Source organism: Cervus elaphus, chromosome 19 (assembly GCF_910594005.1).
Source record: "Cervus elaphus chromosome 19, mCerEla1.1, whole genome shotgun sequence".
Taxonomy (NCBI): Eukaryota; Metazoa; Chordata; class Mammalia; order Artiodactyla; family Cervidae; genus Cervus; species Cervus elaphus.
This window is the reverse complement of record NC_057833.1, coordinates 73,085,664-73,103,702: the sequence shown is the minus strand read 5'-3', so window position 1 is coordinate 73,103,702 and position 18,039 is coordinate 73,085,664. Positions and strand designations below refer to the sequence as shown.

Below are 18,039 nucleotides of genomic sequence, written 5' to 3'. Positions count from 1 at the left end.
ATAAGATCACCGCTGCCTGTCTGTGTAGATGCAGGTGCGCAGCAAGGGCAGGGGGACCCCACCCAGGGGCCGCACCCAGGGGGCCCCAGAGGAAGGAGGCGCTTGGGGGAGGTGTCAGACGTCCTCGGACTTGCCTGTCTGACTTTGGGGGGTGCGGGTGGGGGCGTCTGCAGGGCCTGGGGGCTAGAGTGGGGCCCCTGAGTGTGCAGACCAGGTGTGAGGAGGGGCTCGCCTGCCAGGGTGGCAAGGAGGGTAAGGTCAAGACCGGACACACACACAGTTACCCACATAAACCAGGTGAGGAGCCGGCATGACCCGCGGCAGCGTTGTCTGGAAGAGAGTCCATGTTGTTCAATCGGGTTTTAACATTTTGGAAAACCACAGCCCGGTTCTCCTGGGCGCGGAAGGATGCGGCACCACGAAGGTGGTAGAAGGTTGACCTTCGGATGCTCTGTGTCAAGCCCGCGTACTTATGAACAGGGCAGGAAGGAGAGACGCCCGGGCGGTGGAGCTAAGGCTTCGAGGCGGGAGCGCGCCCGGCCTCGCCACGCTCTGTGATTGGCGGCCGGACGGCGAGGCGGCAGAGGCCCCAGGTGGGAGGGGGAGCGCCCCCTGCAGGAGAGCAGGCGGCAGTGCAGGTTACTAGCGGCAGAAGTAACCTACTCGACTCGTGGTCGAGGTGTGCGTGGGTGCTCAATCGCGTGCAACTCTGTGCAACCTCATGGACTGTAGCCAGCCAGTTCCCTCTGTCCAAGGGATTCTCCAGGCAAGAATACTGAAGTGGGGTGCCGTTTCCTCCTGCAGGGGATCTTCCGGACCCAGGGATCGAACCCGCGGCTACTGAGGCGTCTACACAGGAAACCTCACTCTTCTGCCACCTGGTGGACGACGTGGGCAGTTTTATTTCTTTAAACCTTGCTCATTGGAAAAGACCCTGACGCTGGGAAAGATTGAAGGCAGGAGAAGCGGACGACAGAGGACGAGACAGTTGGATGGCATCACCGACTCAACGGACAGTGAGTTTAAGCAAGCTCTGAGAGATGGTGAAGGACAGGAAGGACTGGCGTGCTGCACGCCATGCGATTGCGAAGAGTCGGACACGACTGAGTGACTGAACTCAGGTCTGGACCATGTGCCCTTCCATCTCAGCGTGCATCCTTTATCATTTCACACCAGCAGGGAGGCTATCCTGCGTGTACCTCCGTGAGGGCAGTGAGCGTCTCTCCTTGCTCAATCTTCTCTGCTGCTGCTGCGTTGCTTCAGTCGTGTCCGACTCTGTGTGACCCACAGACGGCAGCCCACCAGGCTCCCCTGTCCCTGAGATTCTCCAGGCAGGAACACTGGAGTGGGTTGCCATTGCCTTCTCCAGTGCATGAAAGTGAAAAGTGAAAGTGAAGTCACTCAGTCGTGTCCGACTCTTCGCGACCCCATGGACCACAGCCCACCAGGCTCCTCCATCCATGGAATTTTCCAGGCAAGAGTACTGGAGTGGGGTGCCATTGCCTTCTCCAATCTTCTCTGCAGTGACTGGCAAAGGCAGAACTCCATAAGTGCTGTTTGAATGAACTGATGTTCTTTTTAACAAAGCATTATGCTGGGGTTTTAATAAAGAATTATATATTTTAGGGAAAGATAAGGGCAAATATCATCTGAAACTATGTCTATGCATTTGAATATATATTCACAAACACGCACTCCATACTCAACATCTGTCTGCTTCTCTTAGGTCTGTGTAACATGAAGAGAGCCAGCACCAGCAGGGTTTCAGAGGATGTATTTTTTTGGCTTTTGTTTTTTCATTTTTGGCTGTGCTGGGTCTTTGCTGCTGCCCAAGGGCTTTCTCTAGTTGCCCTGAGCAGGGGCTCCTCTCTATCTGCAGTGTACCTGCTTCTCTTGTGGCAGAGCACAGGTTCTAGTGAGCCTGGGCTTCAGTAGTTACAGCGCATGGACTCAGCTGCTCTTCGGCATGTGGGATCTTCCTAAAGCAGGAAAGGAACCTGTGTCCCCTGCACTGGCAGGCAGACTCCCAACTCCGTGACCAGGGAAGTCCCAGAAAATATTAGCTTACGGGAATACGGCCCTTTCCTTGGGGATCCAAGGACTGCCCCACCCTCACGGACTCTCACTGGCCACACCTGGACCCTGACCCACACCAAGCCTACAGAGACTGGCAGATACACACAGGTCTTGGTGATCACGGTGGGACCTTCCCAATGCTGTCATCACACATCCGGTCAACATGACCTCTAGGTCACTCTAGAAAACAGCCCACAAGAAACACACTCAAACTGTGTCCCATCATTAGCCGAGAGCAGGTGTAGACAGCGGAGTGGGGTACAGCCACCCACTTTCCCATCTTGCCTCGGCCCCACTCAGGCACCACAATGGGACCCCCTTCGGGGGGGCTTCTCCTTCTCAAAGCTGCTTATGAGGGGGACCCAGGCAGGGACAGAGAGAGGCTTGCACAGGCAACAGGTGAGGAAGGAGAAAAAGAGAACCCCATGCCCTGGCCCAGAGGCCGTGTGGACCCTCAAAGTGCAGTGGGGGAGGAGCAGAGCCTGGCTCCCATGGAAGCTTCTGCACAGAAAGATTTTATTGATTTTTTTTATTGATTGGGGGGCAGCATAACCAGGGGGATATAACTTCATACCCTGAGAAGTTCACATATAAATAATTCTTCATCAGACTGCTGTGCTAATTTTTACAAAGGACTGGTGTGTAACCGTACAAAATGTAGGCAATTCCTTCTCTGACTTGCTATCAAAAGTTATTGACATCAAGGGGGAGGCTGGCCCTTACCATGAGCCCATAGGATCATCTGGTCACGCCCATCATTCTGGGGCAGGAAAAGCAGTGCATTTTTGGTTAACAGTGGAGTTGTCAAGCATCATCAGCCACGTCCACAAGGCAGCAGGGTCACGGTCGGCCTGCTGGAGGGGACGTGGAGAGGGCGTGGTCCCATCTGGGTGGTGCAGAAGGCCTTGTCTTCACCAGGCACCCCTAACTCTCGGCAAACTTAGGGTTCATGACTGTCGTGGTGGCACTCTTGAAAAGAGGGTTATCCTGGTGAGAAAAGCAAACGTGGTTTGTCAGCACAGAGAGGAAGACGCTGGGCTCTGGGCCACAACAGTGTCCACTGGGGGTGGACGAGGTTCAGGGGTGGGAGATGGGGACGCCTTGGCTTGGAGGGTAGGAGGTGGGCCTTCGCGGGGGCCCCGAGGGCACTCACATTGTTCCACTGGGACTTGAGCTTCTCCTTCTCGAAGCGATGGTACTCCCTGAGGTCGCTCAGGTGTGTCAGGGCCTTCCAGATGACCAGCAGGAGGATGCCAACCAGCACAACTCCCCCCACGGTGCCCCCCACAATGGCAGCGATGTTGGGGCCCTTCACACACTCTAAGGCAAGGAGGTGCACAAATGGGGTGTCAAGACTGCCCCAGCTCCCAAGCCCCAGGTTTCGGCCCAGTCCCTGCACGATGTTGAGGTCCCACTGCCAGATCTCTGTGGCAGGTAGTAAGCAAACCAGCCCCAGCCCCAGCCCCCAGCCCAGCAGAGCCCAGAGCTGAGCACAAGGCCAGGCCCCGTGGTTCCCAAGGAAGTCAAGAGGGCCCTTGTTTACAGAGAAGGAAAGGGGGGCCCGGGTTGCCAGTAACCAGGGCCAGACTCTGGCCTCCCACCCGGATCACACTGTATCAGAGTTTAGGGGGGACTCTCCTCATGCAGGCATTCCCCGGGAGACTCATAGCAGCAGCCTTGGGAATGGGAGGCGGGGTCCCAGTGCCCAAGGGGGCTGCACCCAGCCTCCTGCTGAGCTCAGGTAGGGGTCTCTAGACTGCAGCAGGCCCACCCTGGCTGCCGACAAAGGCATAGCACTCGATGCGAGCCCCTCCCTGTCTGCCTGGCTGAGGGGCTCCCTCGTTCATCACCCTGGGGAGGCTGGCCTGGAAGCCTGTGCCTGGACCCTCAGCCTCTGAGTGGGAAGGGCGGGGCACTCAGATCTGGTGTCTAGATGGCTCTGGGAGCTGCTGCTCCAGCCCTTACACCCATCCCCTCAGGCGTCTGTGGCTCTAAGTCCCTCCTCTCGCAATGTCATCATCACTCAACGTACCTCCTTGAAACTGACCTGCCCTCTGCCCCTACTTGTCACCTGTCCCTTCTGATCCTACCCAGAGTTGCATTCCAGAGCAGGCTCTGTCCACGCCGCCCCCAGGACCCCAACCCAGCCCTGCTCAGTGCCTGGACCGGGCAGTGGCCCTTCCCAGGCGTGTGTCTGGCTCGTGAAAGCCGTGTGCTCCTCTGAAAGCTGCTGGCAGCCTCCTTTCATGTCTGGGAAGAGACCTAAGGCTCCCCTGGACTCTCAGGGCTCCACTAAGTGCCAGCCCAGCACTTCCGACCTTCTCCAACTGTCTGCAACTGTCCTCCTTAGAGATACCTTCAGACCTCTGACCTCAGAGACAGGCCCTGCTGGAGTCTTTGTCCCTCAGAACCTGCTCATGTGTCCCCAGCCTGTGTCATGGGGAGACCTATGACGACTGCGCTGGCCTCTGGGTCGTGGGCAGAGCCGGGTGACTGGCGGGTAGTGGGCATCTGGGGAAGAGAGCAGCAGCTCTGCGGGCCCCTCCAGGGCAGGGGCTGGACTTGGGGCTGGAGGTCCCCACGGTCCCCTCCGCCCGGCTCTCAGGACCCGCTCTGCAGACGCGCTCAGCTTGGGGCAGCTCTACTGTGGGACAGCCCACCGCCCGCACAACCCGGGCAGGCTGAGAGATGAGGTGGGGGCGGGGTACGGTGGGGATGCGGCGGGGGTGGGCTGAGAGATGCGGGGCCCGGGGGTGGGGAGTGGGGGCGCGGCGGGGACCGTTCCGATGTCCCCCCATCCCCGGGCTCACCGCGCGTGTCGTTCACGTGCACGTCGTATCTGTCCCGCCCGTCGCGCTGCACCAGGGTGTAGGTCATCCAGCAGCCCTCCGAGTCGCGCTCCTTGCACTTGCGGCCGGGCAGCGGGTTGGACAGCAGCTTCGTCTCCCCGCACGCTGCGCTGCAGTTCTTGGCGAAGGGGCCCTTGAACTTCAGGCACTCGGTGCAGGGGCTGCGGGGAGCCGGGGCGTGAGCGCGGGCGGGGTTGGGAGGAGTGGCCGCGGGTCTGTGCGGGGCCTTCTGGGGAGGGCGGGCCGCCTGCGCCCCCGCCCCGCTCCCGGGGCCGGGCAGTGGTTCTCCCCACCCCGCAAGCAGGTGCTAGCCCGGCGGGGCGGCGGACACTCACGCAAAGCCGGCGCAGGGTGCGGGGCAGCCGGGGCACTCTAAGCACAGGGGCGGCTGGTAGCCGGGGTCGCACTGGCACACGTTGCAGCGGCACCGGCCGCGGCCGCTGCACTCGACGCCGTTCAGGTTGAGGCAGCCCTGCGTGGACTTGAGGCACTGGCACGCCGAGCCCTCGTACTGGTCCTGGCACCTGCAGGTGCCGCAGAAGCAGAGCCCCCTCTCTGGAAGACAGCGCGGCCTCGGACTCAGTCCCGCCCCAGCCCCGCCCGAACTCCCCCGTCCCCGCCCTGGAAGACAAGGCCGCCTAGGACTCAGCCTCTCCCGAGCCCCGCCCTGGCCAAGGCCCACGGCCCCGTGCGGCCGAGGCTCTCTCTGCCCCGCGGCCCCCAGCACTCACTGTCGCCCCCGCAGACTTGGCCGTCGTAGCGTTCGCAGTTGACGTTGTCACACTCGCAGAACTGGCCGTAGATCTTCTTGTTGGGCACGTCGCTCGTGTGGCACACGCACTGCCCGCAGATGCAGTCCCCCAGCCCCGAGCAGATGATGGAGCTGTTGTCCTTGCGGCAGCTGCCCTCCAGCTCCTGGCTGCTCCGGCCCTGCGTCTGGCACTCGCAGTTCTTCCCGATGTAGCCGGCGTCGCACCTGCGGGAATGCGGAGTCAGAGCCCTCGTGAGCGCGCCCTGCTTCCAGGCGCCTGCTCCGGGGGCGGGGCGGCGGCCTCACCTGCAGACGCCGCACTCCATCGAACCTCTGCCACCGCAGACGCTGCGGTCCCTGCTCGCGTCCCGGCATTGGCACTCGCACTGGGGGAGGACCCGCACGGTCACCGTGTCCGTAAAGCCCAGCGCCCGGATGGTGAAGGACTGTTCCTGGATGCACTCGGTGGCTGTGACCTTCACCTGGAAGGTGATCTGTCATGGGAAAGTAGAGCTCAGGTGAGCACTGGACCCCGGGGTCATGACCCTGCTCTGATCTCCTCTGGGCAACATGGACAAGGGCACAGCCTAGAAGGGTGAAGGTCACGATCCTCCGATACCAGCCTGGTAGGGTGCTGCCTCTGCTGGGCCAGGGAGGGAGGGACTGGATGGAGGTGGGAGAGGGGAAGGACACGGACATTCCAGGTGGCTCCAGGGCTCAGGAAGGGAGATGAGGGAAAAGAAGATGAGAGCTGGAAACTCAGAGATGCTGGAACATGCACCCCCACCCAGCTCCCCCCACCCACCATCCTCAGGTGGCCTGGACTTGCACGGGAGGTATCTTTAGAATTCTTTTAATCACGCATCTCTTAAAGGGATTTTAAAGTGATTTCGTATTAATAAATGATATATATTTTCTCCAGGTATTTTGTCCTGAAGCCCTGAGGCTAAGATGTCAGAATACCACAGGAAGTCCTAGGTTCTGCCTGTGAGGGTGTATCTTGAGCCTGAAAGCCCCAGAAGAACTGAGCCGGCAGCGCAGAGTGCCCCCCACCCACACTGCTCTGCTGCTCAGCCCGCAGGGAGCTTCACGGAGCACCCGCTCAGCCTCACTGCCGGTCAACATAAGTGAGTCTCCACCCAGTACATGAGGGCAGAGCGGAAACATCAGGGAGGAATCAGGCAGTCAACACCGAGTGCATTTGGGTATGGATCCCCCAGTAAGAGGGGCAGAGATTTCAGTCAAAAATTCACATGCATTTAAATCACATATTTGAAATAATTTCAATGTCATTCAGAAATAAAAGCAACTATTTTGCTGAATATTAATTCACAGCTGGTGAAAGAAAACATTTAATCATTCCTGGTCATGACAAATTTAAACTATTAGAGAAATAACTCACTGCCTGCCTGTAATCATCTGTGTGGCCCCTGCTTTAATGTCTTTGTCAAAAAACAAGAATATAGGGACTTCCCTGGTGGTCCAGGGGTTGAGAATCTGCCTTCCAATGCAGGGGACTTGGGTTCCATCCCAGGTTGGGGAACTAAGATCCATGTGCCAAGGGTCAACTAAGCCCGCTCGCCACAACTGGGGAGCCCACATGCCACAACGAAGACCTGACACACCCAAATAAATAAATTCATAACAATAATAACAATAAACAAATACACAAAAATCAGGAAAATCAAACCAAAGCAGATGCCCAGAGGGGAAGGAATGTGTGGTGCTATGCCCAGCATCTGCCCCCAGGGGGCGCTGCAGTCCTCACAGTCCGGGATCTGTCCACACCAGGCCACAGCGTTTGTGGACTTTAAAGGGAAAGAACTGGACCGGAGGTGGACAGGCCCAACCTCTAGCTGATCCCCCGTAGGCTGTTGGCCAGGGCACACCCTCTTGCTGTCCCAGGGGAGCCCCTTCCAGAGGCTGGGAGGGAGCCTCACCGGGACGTTGATCTGGACGCCGTCGCAGTCCCCTCTGGGCTGGTCCACCTTCGACACCCCTTTACTGCAGAAGGAGTCGTAGGTGACTTTCAGGGTGTCAGGGAGGGTGTTGTGATCCAGGAAGACTCTGGAGGACAGTTTCTGTGGGGAGACAGCGGCGCCATCAGACTCATCTTGCTGTCCCGGCCCTTCCAGGCCACGGCTGGCATGCCTCTCATCCCCCCCACCCACCATGCATCCACAGAGAGCTCTGTGGGTGCCAGGTTACCCATATCATGCCCCCCAAGATAGGCCAGTGGAGGGTACGGACGTGGAGATGGGTCCCAGCCCCATGAGAACGGGAGCTCAACTGTCCACTCACCACTGAAACCCCAGTGCCTGGCACAGGGCAGGAGCTGGAAAAACTGTTTAAGTGAATGAGAGAGAGTGAGACAGACAGAGAGAGAGACAGAGATAGATGCAGAGAGCTGAGATAGCCCCCCCGGGCAGCATCTGGCGTTTGGGAGGGCCTGCTGGGGCCTAGGGCTCCAAAGGGCAGGAGCAGCAGACGGCGCTCCCCCACGGGGCTCCGACTTCACCCAGCAGCACCAGCGCTTCCTGGTGTCCCCAGTGAGCTGTGCCCGTGAGGCCCTCAGGCCCTGAGGCTGTAAGAGGGCCTGGTGCTCATGTTCTAGCAAAGTGCAGGAGGGCCTGGGGTGGCACCTACCATGCCATTAACCATGAAGGACATTACTGCCCCGGGGAGGCGCCTGAGGGTGGCCCAGACAAGGCCGGGGCTCTCCGCACCAGACCACCCTCCTGTTGACCTGCTGGGGGGGGGGACCCCGTCTTTGCTGACTCCCCGGGGGACTCACATTGTAGGCACTCTTGATAAGCTCCACCACGTTCTTGGAATCTTCAGACAGCTCCCCGACTGCAGACTTGGGGATGATCTCCGTCAGCTTCTGTCAGGGCAGAACACAGGTGGTCGTGGCCAGAACCACAGGGCCAAGGACGCCTTAGTGTCCACCCAGTCTGTCACACCCCCAGGGGTTTCCTTCCTGCTGGTGAGATGGCCCAGACAACCCCCAACTTGACTTCTTACTGTGCGCATGGTCAGTGTTGTGTGGGCAGACATTTACTTGGTATAAATACTTCCCCCTGGTCTATTTCAAGCTGGTCACTGAGGGCAGAGCCAGGAAGATGTGCCACAGCTAGGGGCCCACCCCACTCGCAGATGTGACAGGCACAAACGAACCAAGGGCACAGGTCATTGTAAAATGTGGCATAAAGTCAGGAAGCGCCATGTACCGAGCGTGTGCATGAGTTGACATAACTTCAACAATGGCTGCGTTAAATAACAGCATGCCGGTTGACTCTGATAGGCGGGGCCACACCCAGTCCAGGTACACCTCTGGGTAGGCAGGCCGGAGCACTGGGTCATGCAGGCAAGCCTGGGGCCAGCCTCTGCCCCCGCCTCTGCCCTCTGCTTCTTTGTGCCCTCTGCCCCCGCCTCCTCCCAGCTTAGCTTATCTTTCACAGGAAATTGCACCATCACTTTATCTTGCAGAGCGGAGGGCTGGGTCATGTCCCTGCCCCCAACCCTGCTGTGATGCCCTGGAATGGAGTCCAGTCCCCTCCATTTGTGGCTCACGAGGACCATCACAACCTGGCCACCCACTTTGGACCTCCATCACCAAGTGGGTGATGCTCCTAGCTCCTAGCTCAGGACCCTGCTGGGACTCGGGAAGTCCTCCCAGCCACCTGCTCTCCACTCAGAGCAGAAACATATACTGAGGAGGGTCCCACATAAACTGTCCACATAGACCCTGAGCCTCCTAGGAGCCCCGGGGAGCCCCAGGAATCGGGGTCAGGAAGCTGAGGCTCAGCAAGGCCTGCAACTGCCCGGGGCCTCGTCCTTGCTGTCGGGGAGCAGGGTCCGGGGTCCATGTCTTCCATCTCCAGCTCCTGCCCTCTCACCACACTGCCTTCTGGGACACGACTTCTGCTCCTCGAAGCAAAGTGCTGGGACCCATGCCGCCACTTGGTGAGGAGAGACTGCCGCGTCCGGTAATGCGGTCGGGGACACAGCGACTGGAGGTTCTGACCTGCCGGCGCTCAGGCAACTTGTGCAGACGGTGGTCTCTCGGCCGCACCCAGCCATCAGCCCTGCACTGTCCCTGTGGTTTGGCCAGCTCCCACCACCCGCCCCTGGCCACTTGTCCCTCTTCCCTCTGCGTCCCCTGCATCCTGTGCCCGAGGTGGGGCCCTGAATGCTGACGGTGGGTGCAGCTGGTCCCACCGTCGGGCCTGCAAGTGTCCCACAGAGGCACAGCAGGTCACAGGCAAGAGGAAGGAGCCTGGGACTTAGGGGAGGAGAGGGGCCAGGAGGCGCCCCCAGCCCATCGCAGCCAGAGAGGTCGCCACGCTGAGCCCAGCAGACGGAAACACAAGACAGCAAGTAAAACAGCCCTCCAGTGACGGGCAGAGGGGAGAAGAGGTGCTGATGTGCAAATGCATGTGGACACAAAACAAGGAACTTTTCCTGATGTGAAGAATGGGACCTGCAGACTCGAAGGGTTTGCTATGTTGCAGCAAAAGCACGATCACTGAGCCACAAGGACCTGTCAGCTCCTCCTCCGCAGTGCTCACTGCCTGGGGCCGCCCGCCTGGCCTCGGCCAGCACACCCAGCGTGGAAGCAGCACTCAGTCTGATCACCCCAGATTTTGTCACTCTTCCACTGCAACACCTTGTCCTGCCAGCTTGCTTAAGCCCACTTACCTCGTACGTTTTCACCATCTTCTTGGTTACCGCAAAGATGGGCTGGATGTTGCTTTCTGCCAGTTTGTGTGCCAGCTGGCCCACCGATGGGTAGTCCTAGAGAGGAGACCCCCGGTCAGATGGCCCTGAGGCTGGGGACACGCCATCCAGGCCACCCGTCCGCTCCTACAGGCAGAAGTGAGTGCCCAGAGTGCAGAGGCTCTGCCCTGCTTGCGCTATGATGGGGCTGTTCCCAGTGGTGTTTGCAAACACGTAAGAGAATGGGGTTCGTAGGGAGAGAATGGGATTAGGAGGGAAATGGACAATACTGGAATACACTCAAGAAAATATTAAAAGTTGTGGTGTGCTTCTTGATCAATGCACCAAAAAAGAAGTCCAGTGGCAAGTAACGATTCACAGACCCTCAACGTGGAGATGAGTGAGCAGTACTTTGCTGTGTCTGAGCTGTAGGGCACTGGGAAAACCCCTCTGGAAACGCTGGGACTGAGATCACAGACGCTGCCCCCCAGCATGCGCTTAGTCACTGAGTCGTGTCCAAATCTGTGTGACCCCATAGACTGTAGCCTGCCAGGCTTCTCTGTCCATGGGATTCTCCAGGCAAGAATACCAGAGTGGGTTGCCATTTCCTCCTCCAGGGGATCTTCCCAACCCAAGGATTGAACCCAAGTCTCCTGTGTCTCCTGCCTCGCAGGTGGATTCTTCATGCACTGAGCCAGTGGGGAACAGCACAGTGGTGCCTATTTTCATAGCCGTCTCATGTACGGTTTCAGACAGATGCTCACAGGAACCTCAGATGTTACATTCGTCCTGCCCCAGTCGGGCCCCTGAGAGCTGCCCCCACCACCTCCTGCCTCAAGTCTGCAGGCTGCAGGTGGAGGGCCCCAAGGGTCCCATCTCTGAAATCCTCTGTAGCTCCAGGGATTACAATGCCAGCAGACCAGGGAATTCTGCCCTCTTGGTGCCATCAAAGCGCCTCCCTGGGAGCAAGGGCCCCTTCCCGCCCTCTGGACCCCAGGCTGGGAGTGAGTCTGCATCCCTGCTCCCCTGGGACAGACCCACACCCTCTCACCTCCCACCCCTGGACACTGCACTCACAAATTCGTTGCTGCTTTTGTACAGGTTGTCTTCCAGGTGGCAGCGGCCGTCGTTGGGGGTGAGGATGGCACCCAGCTTTCCATCGCCCGCAAAGTGGAAGCCATCATCCGTGGCAAACACCAGCAACCTGGTGACGTTGCGCCAGCCGATTTCCTCCTGACAAGGAGATGGTGGGAGTGACCTGCCTCGGTTTCCCCAGCAGGGTCCCCACAGACTGCAGGAACAGAGGCTGAGCTTGCTATGGGGGCCTCGTGTGCCCCCAACAAATGGGTTTTCTAGGGAGCATGGGGACCAGAGAAGGTCCCAGCTGCTCAACTCAGGGTCCCATGTCTGCTGCAGATTCCAGCGCCCAGCGTATCCTGAGAAGTGTCTCCAGGGTGACAGCCTCCCTGATTGCCTGGGCGGGTGTGGGACGCCAAGGGGATAGGAATGCATGTTCACATCTGAACACTGCATGCTCCATGCCCAGTCAGCTCAGACTTGGGAGCACTTCCTAAGGAGAAGCTTCTTTTCCCAAAGAAGAAAAAATACTTAGAAATGTTTATCTCAGTGGAAAAGCACTGCCAACACAGAGGAAAGTGGCCACGGACACTGGGGTAAGGGGGTGATGGAGCCAGGGCACATCAGCAACATGCAACATGAACCATGATAATCACACAGACATGAAAGTGTGGGTCTATGAGGCAGGGCGGTGTGCCCAGGGACCAGAGTGCCTGGAGGGTTGGGATCCCATCTGTGAAGGCGACAGGACTGCGTGGCTAAACGGGATCGATGCGCTGTAACGTCACAGATACAGCGGTGGGACAAGACCATGTGGGGAGGGGTCAGCAGCGGCCAGGGGGTGGCCGGCACTGACACCGAATCCACATAGCTGGGGGTGAGCCTGGCCAGGACACCCTTATTCTCTGAGGGGCTCTGGAAGTAGGGGGACTACCAGGATCGGGCGGCAAAGGGGTCTTGCTTCCCAGGGTCATTTCCTTGTATTTGGGCTTCTGGTGGTTTGCTCAGGATGAAGCCTCACCGGGCACGCGGCCACCTGCATCATGGCGTCCAGCCCTCCCTCGGGGGCATCCAGGTTCCCCGAGATCAGCTGCTTCCCGACTTCTGTCTCGAACTGTTTGGAGTTGTCGGTGAGCTTCAGCACGTGCCTGAAGGCGAACGGGGGCTGGCACTGCTTCTCCTTGTTGGGGCAGGGGTTCCGCAGCTTCTCGGGGTGCGTGTTGACGAAAGGGAGCACCGTCTTGTCCACGAAGGACCCGAAACCTGGTGGACAGTAGGGGGCCGTGAGCCTTGACTTCCCTACCTCTTACCAGCGTGAGGGAGGAAGGCCCGGCACGTGGGGAGGGGCCTGGCGCCCTGCCTTCAGGATACAGGGGTGCAGAGGTGGCTGGGACCAGGGCTTGGGGGTTCGGGGAAAGAAGGAGTAGCTGCCTCACCGATGCGGCCCGACTCGGTGATGTCGTTGAGGGCCCGGAGCAGGTCACCCCCCAGCTTCTTGACGTTGACGAGGTCATCCACCATGGAGTAGGAGAGGTCCATCAGGTAGTACAGGTCGATGGGGTAGCCCTTGGCCCTCTGGAAGGTCACGTTAAACGCAGCTGCCTGACCTGCCAGGATTTGGGAGAGAGTCAGGGTGCACCACCCGGTCTGGGGGTGTGGGGTTTCAGGGGCACTGTTGCCTCTGCAGGCCTCAGAACCCTCAGGACTCCCCCATTCTCTGAGGCTGGTGGATAAGATGCAGGGTGCCTACTCAGATCCCGATTTCAGGTAAAGCGCACATTCTGACATAGAAGACCATCTGGATACAAGATGTGCTGGATACAAGAAGATACAAGAAGTGCTCATTGTTTATCCAGCACTGTTGAGATTCAGATCCACCTGGATCTCCCTGGGTCTCCCTGGCAAGGCCTTCTCTACCACCAGCCGCTAAGCAAACCTGTCCTGTGCCCAAAAGGGCTCCCTGGCCATCCTGGGGACACCCCCTGCTTTCCTCAATCACAGCCCTGCCGGCTTCTGCTCCTCATCGTCTTAATCACTGCCTGCACATGTTATGACTTGTTTCCTGTCGATACAAACAGCCTGTGTCCCCATCTCTCAGGTAGGTGCCTGGCACACAGCTGGTGCTTGACAAAGCCATGATGAATCAAGTCCCCTCTGCCAGCCCACTTTCCAGCATCAGCTCTCCCATGTGGCTGCCCCAGCCCTGCCCAGGCCCGTCCACCATCACCCCCTGCTGTTCCACCATGCCACCTTCCTGAAGGGTGTTTCTTGGAGTACTAACAGGGAGCTGTGTCCTAAACCTGGGTCTGTGGTCAAGTCAGGTGGGCAACACTGATTCAAAGGTTTACTTGGGTTCCTAGGTTACAGGCCTTATCAGAGTCTTCACTCAGCCAAAAATAGCTCATCTTCTGAGGGAGGGATACAGGAGTGTTTTCCAAATGGTTTAGTCTCCCTTTTTTTAGGACGCAGAACTCAGTGCTAAAAGCGAGACTAGGCGCCGGCTGCAGGCGGGGTGCTGGGGACATCTTCCTGGGGCAGGGACACGTGGATACACGTGCCATCAGGGCCGGCCCACCCCTAGCCAGCCAAGCCTACCTGGTCTCAGGTAGAGCGTCACTTCCTGTGGGGACAGCTGCTTCTGCTTCTGTCTGCCCGCCTGGCTCTCCCGGGTCTCAGCGAGGCTCCTGGGATCCATGATGTCATCAGTGGCACAGCCCTTTGACAGCAGCTGCGCCCGTGTGTCACAGCGAGCGGAGTCGGGCTCCCCTTGCCCTGTGAAGTTCTGGGGGAGGCAGGGGCCAGGGGTAGCACAGAGAAGATATGGGAGCCCACGCTGTGGGTGCCGTGCCAGGCTGACCCCCTCATCCGCCCCGCTGTTCAGGAAGAGGTCCCTGGGGGGGGGGCGTGGGGATGGGGGGTGCTGGGCAGCCTCTTCACAAGGCTTGGGGTCCCAGGAGAGCCTGGCACCAGCGGGCTTCTCCCCACAGCCTCCAGCAGTGGAAGCAGCTCAGGGCCAGCATCTCAGCTCCAGGCGGACCCATGGGTACCCTCCACAGCCCATCGAGCATCTGGCCCAGGTTTTCAACCCCTTCCTCAGCAGTGTCTTGCTGGGAGGGAGAGGCTCTGTCCTGAGGGAACACGGGTGCCCCTCTTGGCCCACCAGTTAATGCCCGGGCACCCTGGGAATAGAGGCCAGGGCTCTGGGCCAAGCAGATCAGAAGGAAAAGGCAGGGGAGAGCGTGGGGGTCCTGGGTCCAGGGCACTTTCCTTGTGACCACTCTGCCCCCATGCAGACCCTCTGGATGTCTCTGCGGCAGGGAGAGCCAAAGGGCCACTTTGGAGGGTCCAGCTTCCTCCCACAGAGGGAGACTAGGGGATAACAACCAGACAGGAGGCCTGATAGGAGGCACTCAACATGCTGGCAAATTTGGAAAACTCAGCAGTGGCCACACAACTGGAGAAGGTCAGTTTTTATTCCAATCCAAAAGATAATGCACAACTGCACAATTGCATTTATCTCAAGCGCTAGCAAAGTAATGCTATAAATCCTCCAAGCTAGGTTTCAACAGTACATGAACTGAGAACTTCCAGATATTGAAGGTGGATTTAGAAAAGGTAGAGGAACCAGACATCAAATTGTCAACATACGTTGGATCACAGAAAAAGCAAGAGATCTCCAGAAAAACATCTACTTTTGCTTCATTGACTACGTGAAAGCCTTTGACTGTATGGATCACAACAAACTGTGGAAAATTCTTAAAGAGATGGGAATACCAGGACACCTTACCTACCTCCTGAGAAGTCTGTATGCAGGTCAAGAAGCAACAGTTAGAACCGGTCATGGAACAACGGACTGGTTGCAAATTTGGAAAGGAGTACATCAAGGCTGTATATTGTCACCCTGCTTATTTAACTTATATGCAGAGTACATCACGCAAAATGCTGGGCTGGATGAAGCACAAGCTGGAATCAAGACTGCAGGGAGAAATATCCATAACCTCAGATATACAGATGACACCACCCTTATGGCAGAAAGTGAAGAAGAACTAAAGAGCCTCTTGATTAAGATGAAAGAGGAAAGTGAAAAAGCTGGGTTAAAATTCAACATTCAGAAAACTAAGATCATAGCATCCAGTCCCATCATTTCATGGCAAATAGATGGGGAAACAGTGGAAACAGTGACAGACTTTATTTTCTTGGGCTCCAAAATCACTGCAGATGGTGACTGCAGCCATGAAATTAAAAGACACTTGCTCCTTGGAAGAGAAGCTGTGACCAACGTAGACAGCATATTAAAAAGCAGAGACATTACTTTGCTGACAAAGTTGTGTATAGTCAAAGCTATGGTTTTCCCTGTAGTCCTGTATGGATGTGAGAGTTGGACCATCAAGAAGGCTGAGAGCTGAAGAACTGATGCTTTTGAACTATGGTGTTGGATTTGAGAGTCCCTTGGACTGCAAGGAGATCCAACCAGTCCATCCTAAAGGAAATCAATCCTGAATATTCATTGGAAGGACTGATGCTGAAGCTGAAGCTCCAGTACTTTGGCCACCTGATGCAAAGAGCTGACTCATTAAAAAAGACCCTGGTGCAGGGAAAGATTGAAGGCAGGAGGAAAAGGGGACGACAGAGGATGAGATGGTTGAATGGCATCACAGACTCAATGGACATGAGTTTGAGCAAGCTCCGGGAGATGGTGAAGGACAGGGAAGCCTGTTGTGCTGCAGTTCATGGGGTCACAGAAGCAGACATGACCGAGCCCCTGAACAACCAACATGGAGGCCTGAGAGCTCAGGGGGAGGGCCAGACTAAAGGGGCGTGGCCACTAGGAGGGGTGGTGCGTCCTGAGCTGCCTCTGTAGGGTCTTCACTTTTGAAACCCTATTAGTGCTTTAATTGCTGCGTGCCTGTGAGCATGCTTAGTGGCTCAGTCGAGTCTGACTCTTTGTCATCCTATGGACTGTAGCCCGCCAGGCTCTCTGTCCATGGGGTTCTCCAGGCAAGAATACTGGAGTGGGTTGCCATTTCCTCCTCCAGGGGATCTTGATCCAGGGATAGAACCTGCATCTCTTGCATCTCCTGTGTTGGCAGGCAGATTCTTTCCCATGAGTCACTTGGGAAGCCCACTTTAAGTATTAGGGAAATAAAATTAACAGGAACGGGGAGGGAAGAAATCCCTAAAATGGAATCTGCTCAGAAGCAACTTAACCTAACTGCATTTCAGATGCAAACGAGAAGCTCACAGGAGGGAAGGGAGAAACCCACATGGAAGAGGGACTTTGCAAGCTGGTCTGTGACTGCATGCCAACAACAGAAGAGCAAGGGGACCACACCATCTCCTCCCTGCAGTGCTGTGGGTAGCAACTTTGTAACCACTTTCCCAGAGTCAGAGGAGGAAGTGGGAAAATGTATTGTGGATGTTGAGAACCTGGCTTCTCATGAAGGGAACCAGGAACCCTCTGGTGGTGGCCAGGCAAGTGCCAAGTGACCAGGAGTGCCTGCTGATCCCAGAGAGAGAGCTCAGGAAATGATGCTGGGATGTGCTAGTAGGGCACAGGGCCAGCCCCAGGGCTCCCATGACCAAATGGGGAACAATTTGAGCTTCAAAATGACAAATTGAAAGTGATAGCTTTTAAGCTACTGAGTAACATAAACATCTGTGGGTCCACACCAATGAGAAAGAGAGAGGGAGACTGCAGGAAGGAAATATTCCTCTTACATTAGGAGCCATTGGGGGGAGTCATGAACAGGGATGTCACCATTCTGCAACCATCCCAGTGATAACTGATTCAGGCCCCCCGTCAACCCAGGGACGCTAGAGTGAGTGGGTGTAGGCTTCAAGGGAAGCAGAGTGCTTCCTGGCTTCAGAGTTTCTCCCCACAAATTACTTACTAATTGCAAAGGGGAAAACTGACATTATGGTGGAGAGTCTAGCAGACAGTGTCCCTTAGATGAGTGGTCTAGGCTATCACTGCCCATATTAGGACAGAGTGCCCTGCATGGGGTTCCACCCCGGGCGCTGTCAGAGGAAACGCCAGACAAACCCACACGAGGGACATTCTGCACAACTGCTGTTCTGAACTCTTGGGAAATGTCAAGGATGTGAAAGACAAAGAATCTGAGGAATGTTCCAGGTTTGAGGAGATAAAGCGACATTCAAATGCAATGTGTGATCCTGGATTATAATATTGACCAGTGAGGCAGGGATGATAGCAAAGACATTACTGGAACAATTGGCAAAATTTGTGCAAGGTGTGTAAGTTTGTCTTTTTATTTATTTTACTTATTTATTATTTTGGCTGCACTGGGCCTTTGCTGGGTTTGGGCTTCAGTAACTGTGGTGCACGGGCTTAGCTGCTCTACGGCCTGTGGGATTTTCCCAGACCAGGGATTGAATCTGTGTGCCCTGCGCTGGCAGGTGGACTCTTAACCACTGGGCCACCAGGGAAGCCCTGAGGTGTGTAAATTTGATCAGAGTAAAGTACGGTGTTAAATTTCCAGGCTTTGATAAATGCATTGTGGTTTCGTAAGTGAATACCTTGTTTTTGAGCAAGTCCCTGGAAACCTT

The 18,039-nt window shown here is 56.9% G+C and overlaps 1 protein-coding gene across 1 annotated transcript in view; it reads right to left on the bottom strand.

The window, feature by feature from the left end:
• Positions 1 to 2,570: 2,570 nt before the first annotated feature.
• The window catches only part of ITGB2 (integrin subunit beta 2), a 30,806-nt gene continuing 15,337 nt past the window's right edge, over positions 2,571 to 18,039 (bottom strand). Inside the window, exons 4-16 of the mRNA XM_043874392.1 lie at positions 14,068 to 14,254; positions 12,909 to 13,079; positions 12,494 to 12,735; positions 11,473 to 11,628; positions 10,378 to 10,473; positions 8,471 to 8,560; positions 7,617 to 7,757; positions 5,983 to 6,170; positions 5,657 to 5,901; positions 5,261 to 5,480; positions 4,887 to 5,086; positions 3,230 to 3,396; positions 2,571 to 3,063 (exon numbers count right to left, since the gene is read on the bottom strand). Coding sequence (XP_043730327.1) covers positions 3,001 to 3,063; positions 3,230 to 3,396; positions 4,887 to 5,086; positions 5,261 to 5,480; positions 5,657 to 5,901; positions 5,983 to 6,170; positions 7,617 to 7,757; positions 8,471 to 8,560; positions 10,378 to 10,473; positions 11,473 to 11,628; positions 12,494 to 12,735; positions 12,909 to 13,079; positions 14,068 to 14,254 — 2,166 coding nt within the window. The 3' untranslated portion in view covers positions 2,571 to 3,000. The remainder of the gene's footprint in view (positions 3,064 to 3,229; positions 3,397 to 4,886; positions 5,087 to 5,260; positions 5,481 to 5,656; positions 5,902 to 5,982; positions 6,171 to 7,616; positions 7,758 to 8,470; positions 8,561 to 10,377; positions 10,474 to 11,472; positions 11,629 to 12,493; positions 12,736 to 12,908; positions 13,080 to 14,067; positions 14,255 to 18,039) is intronic.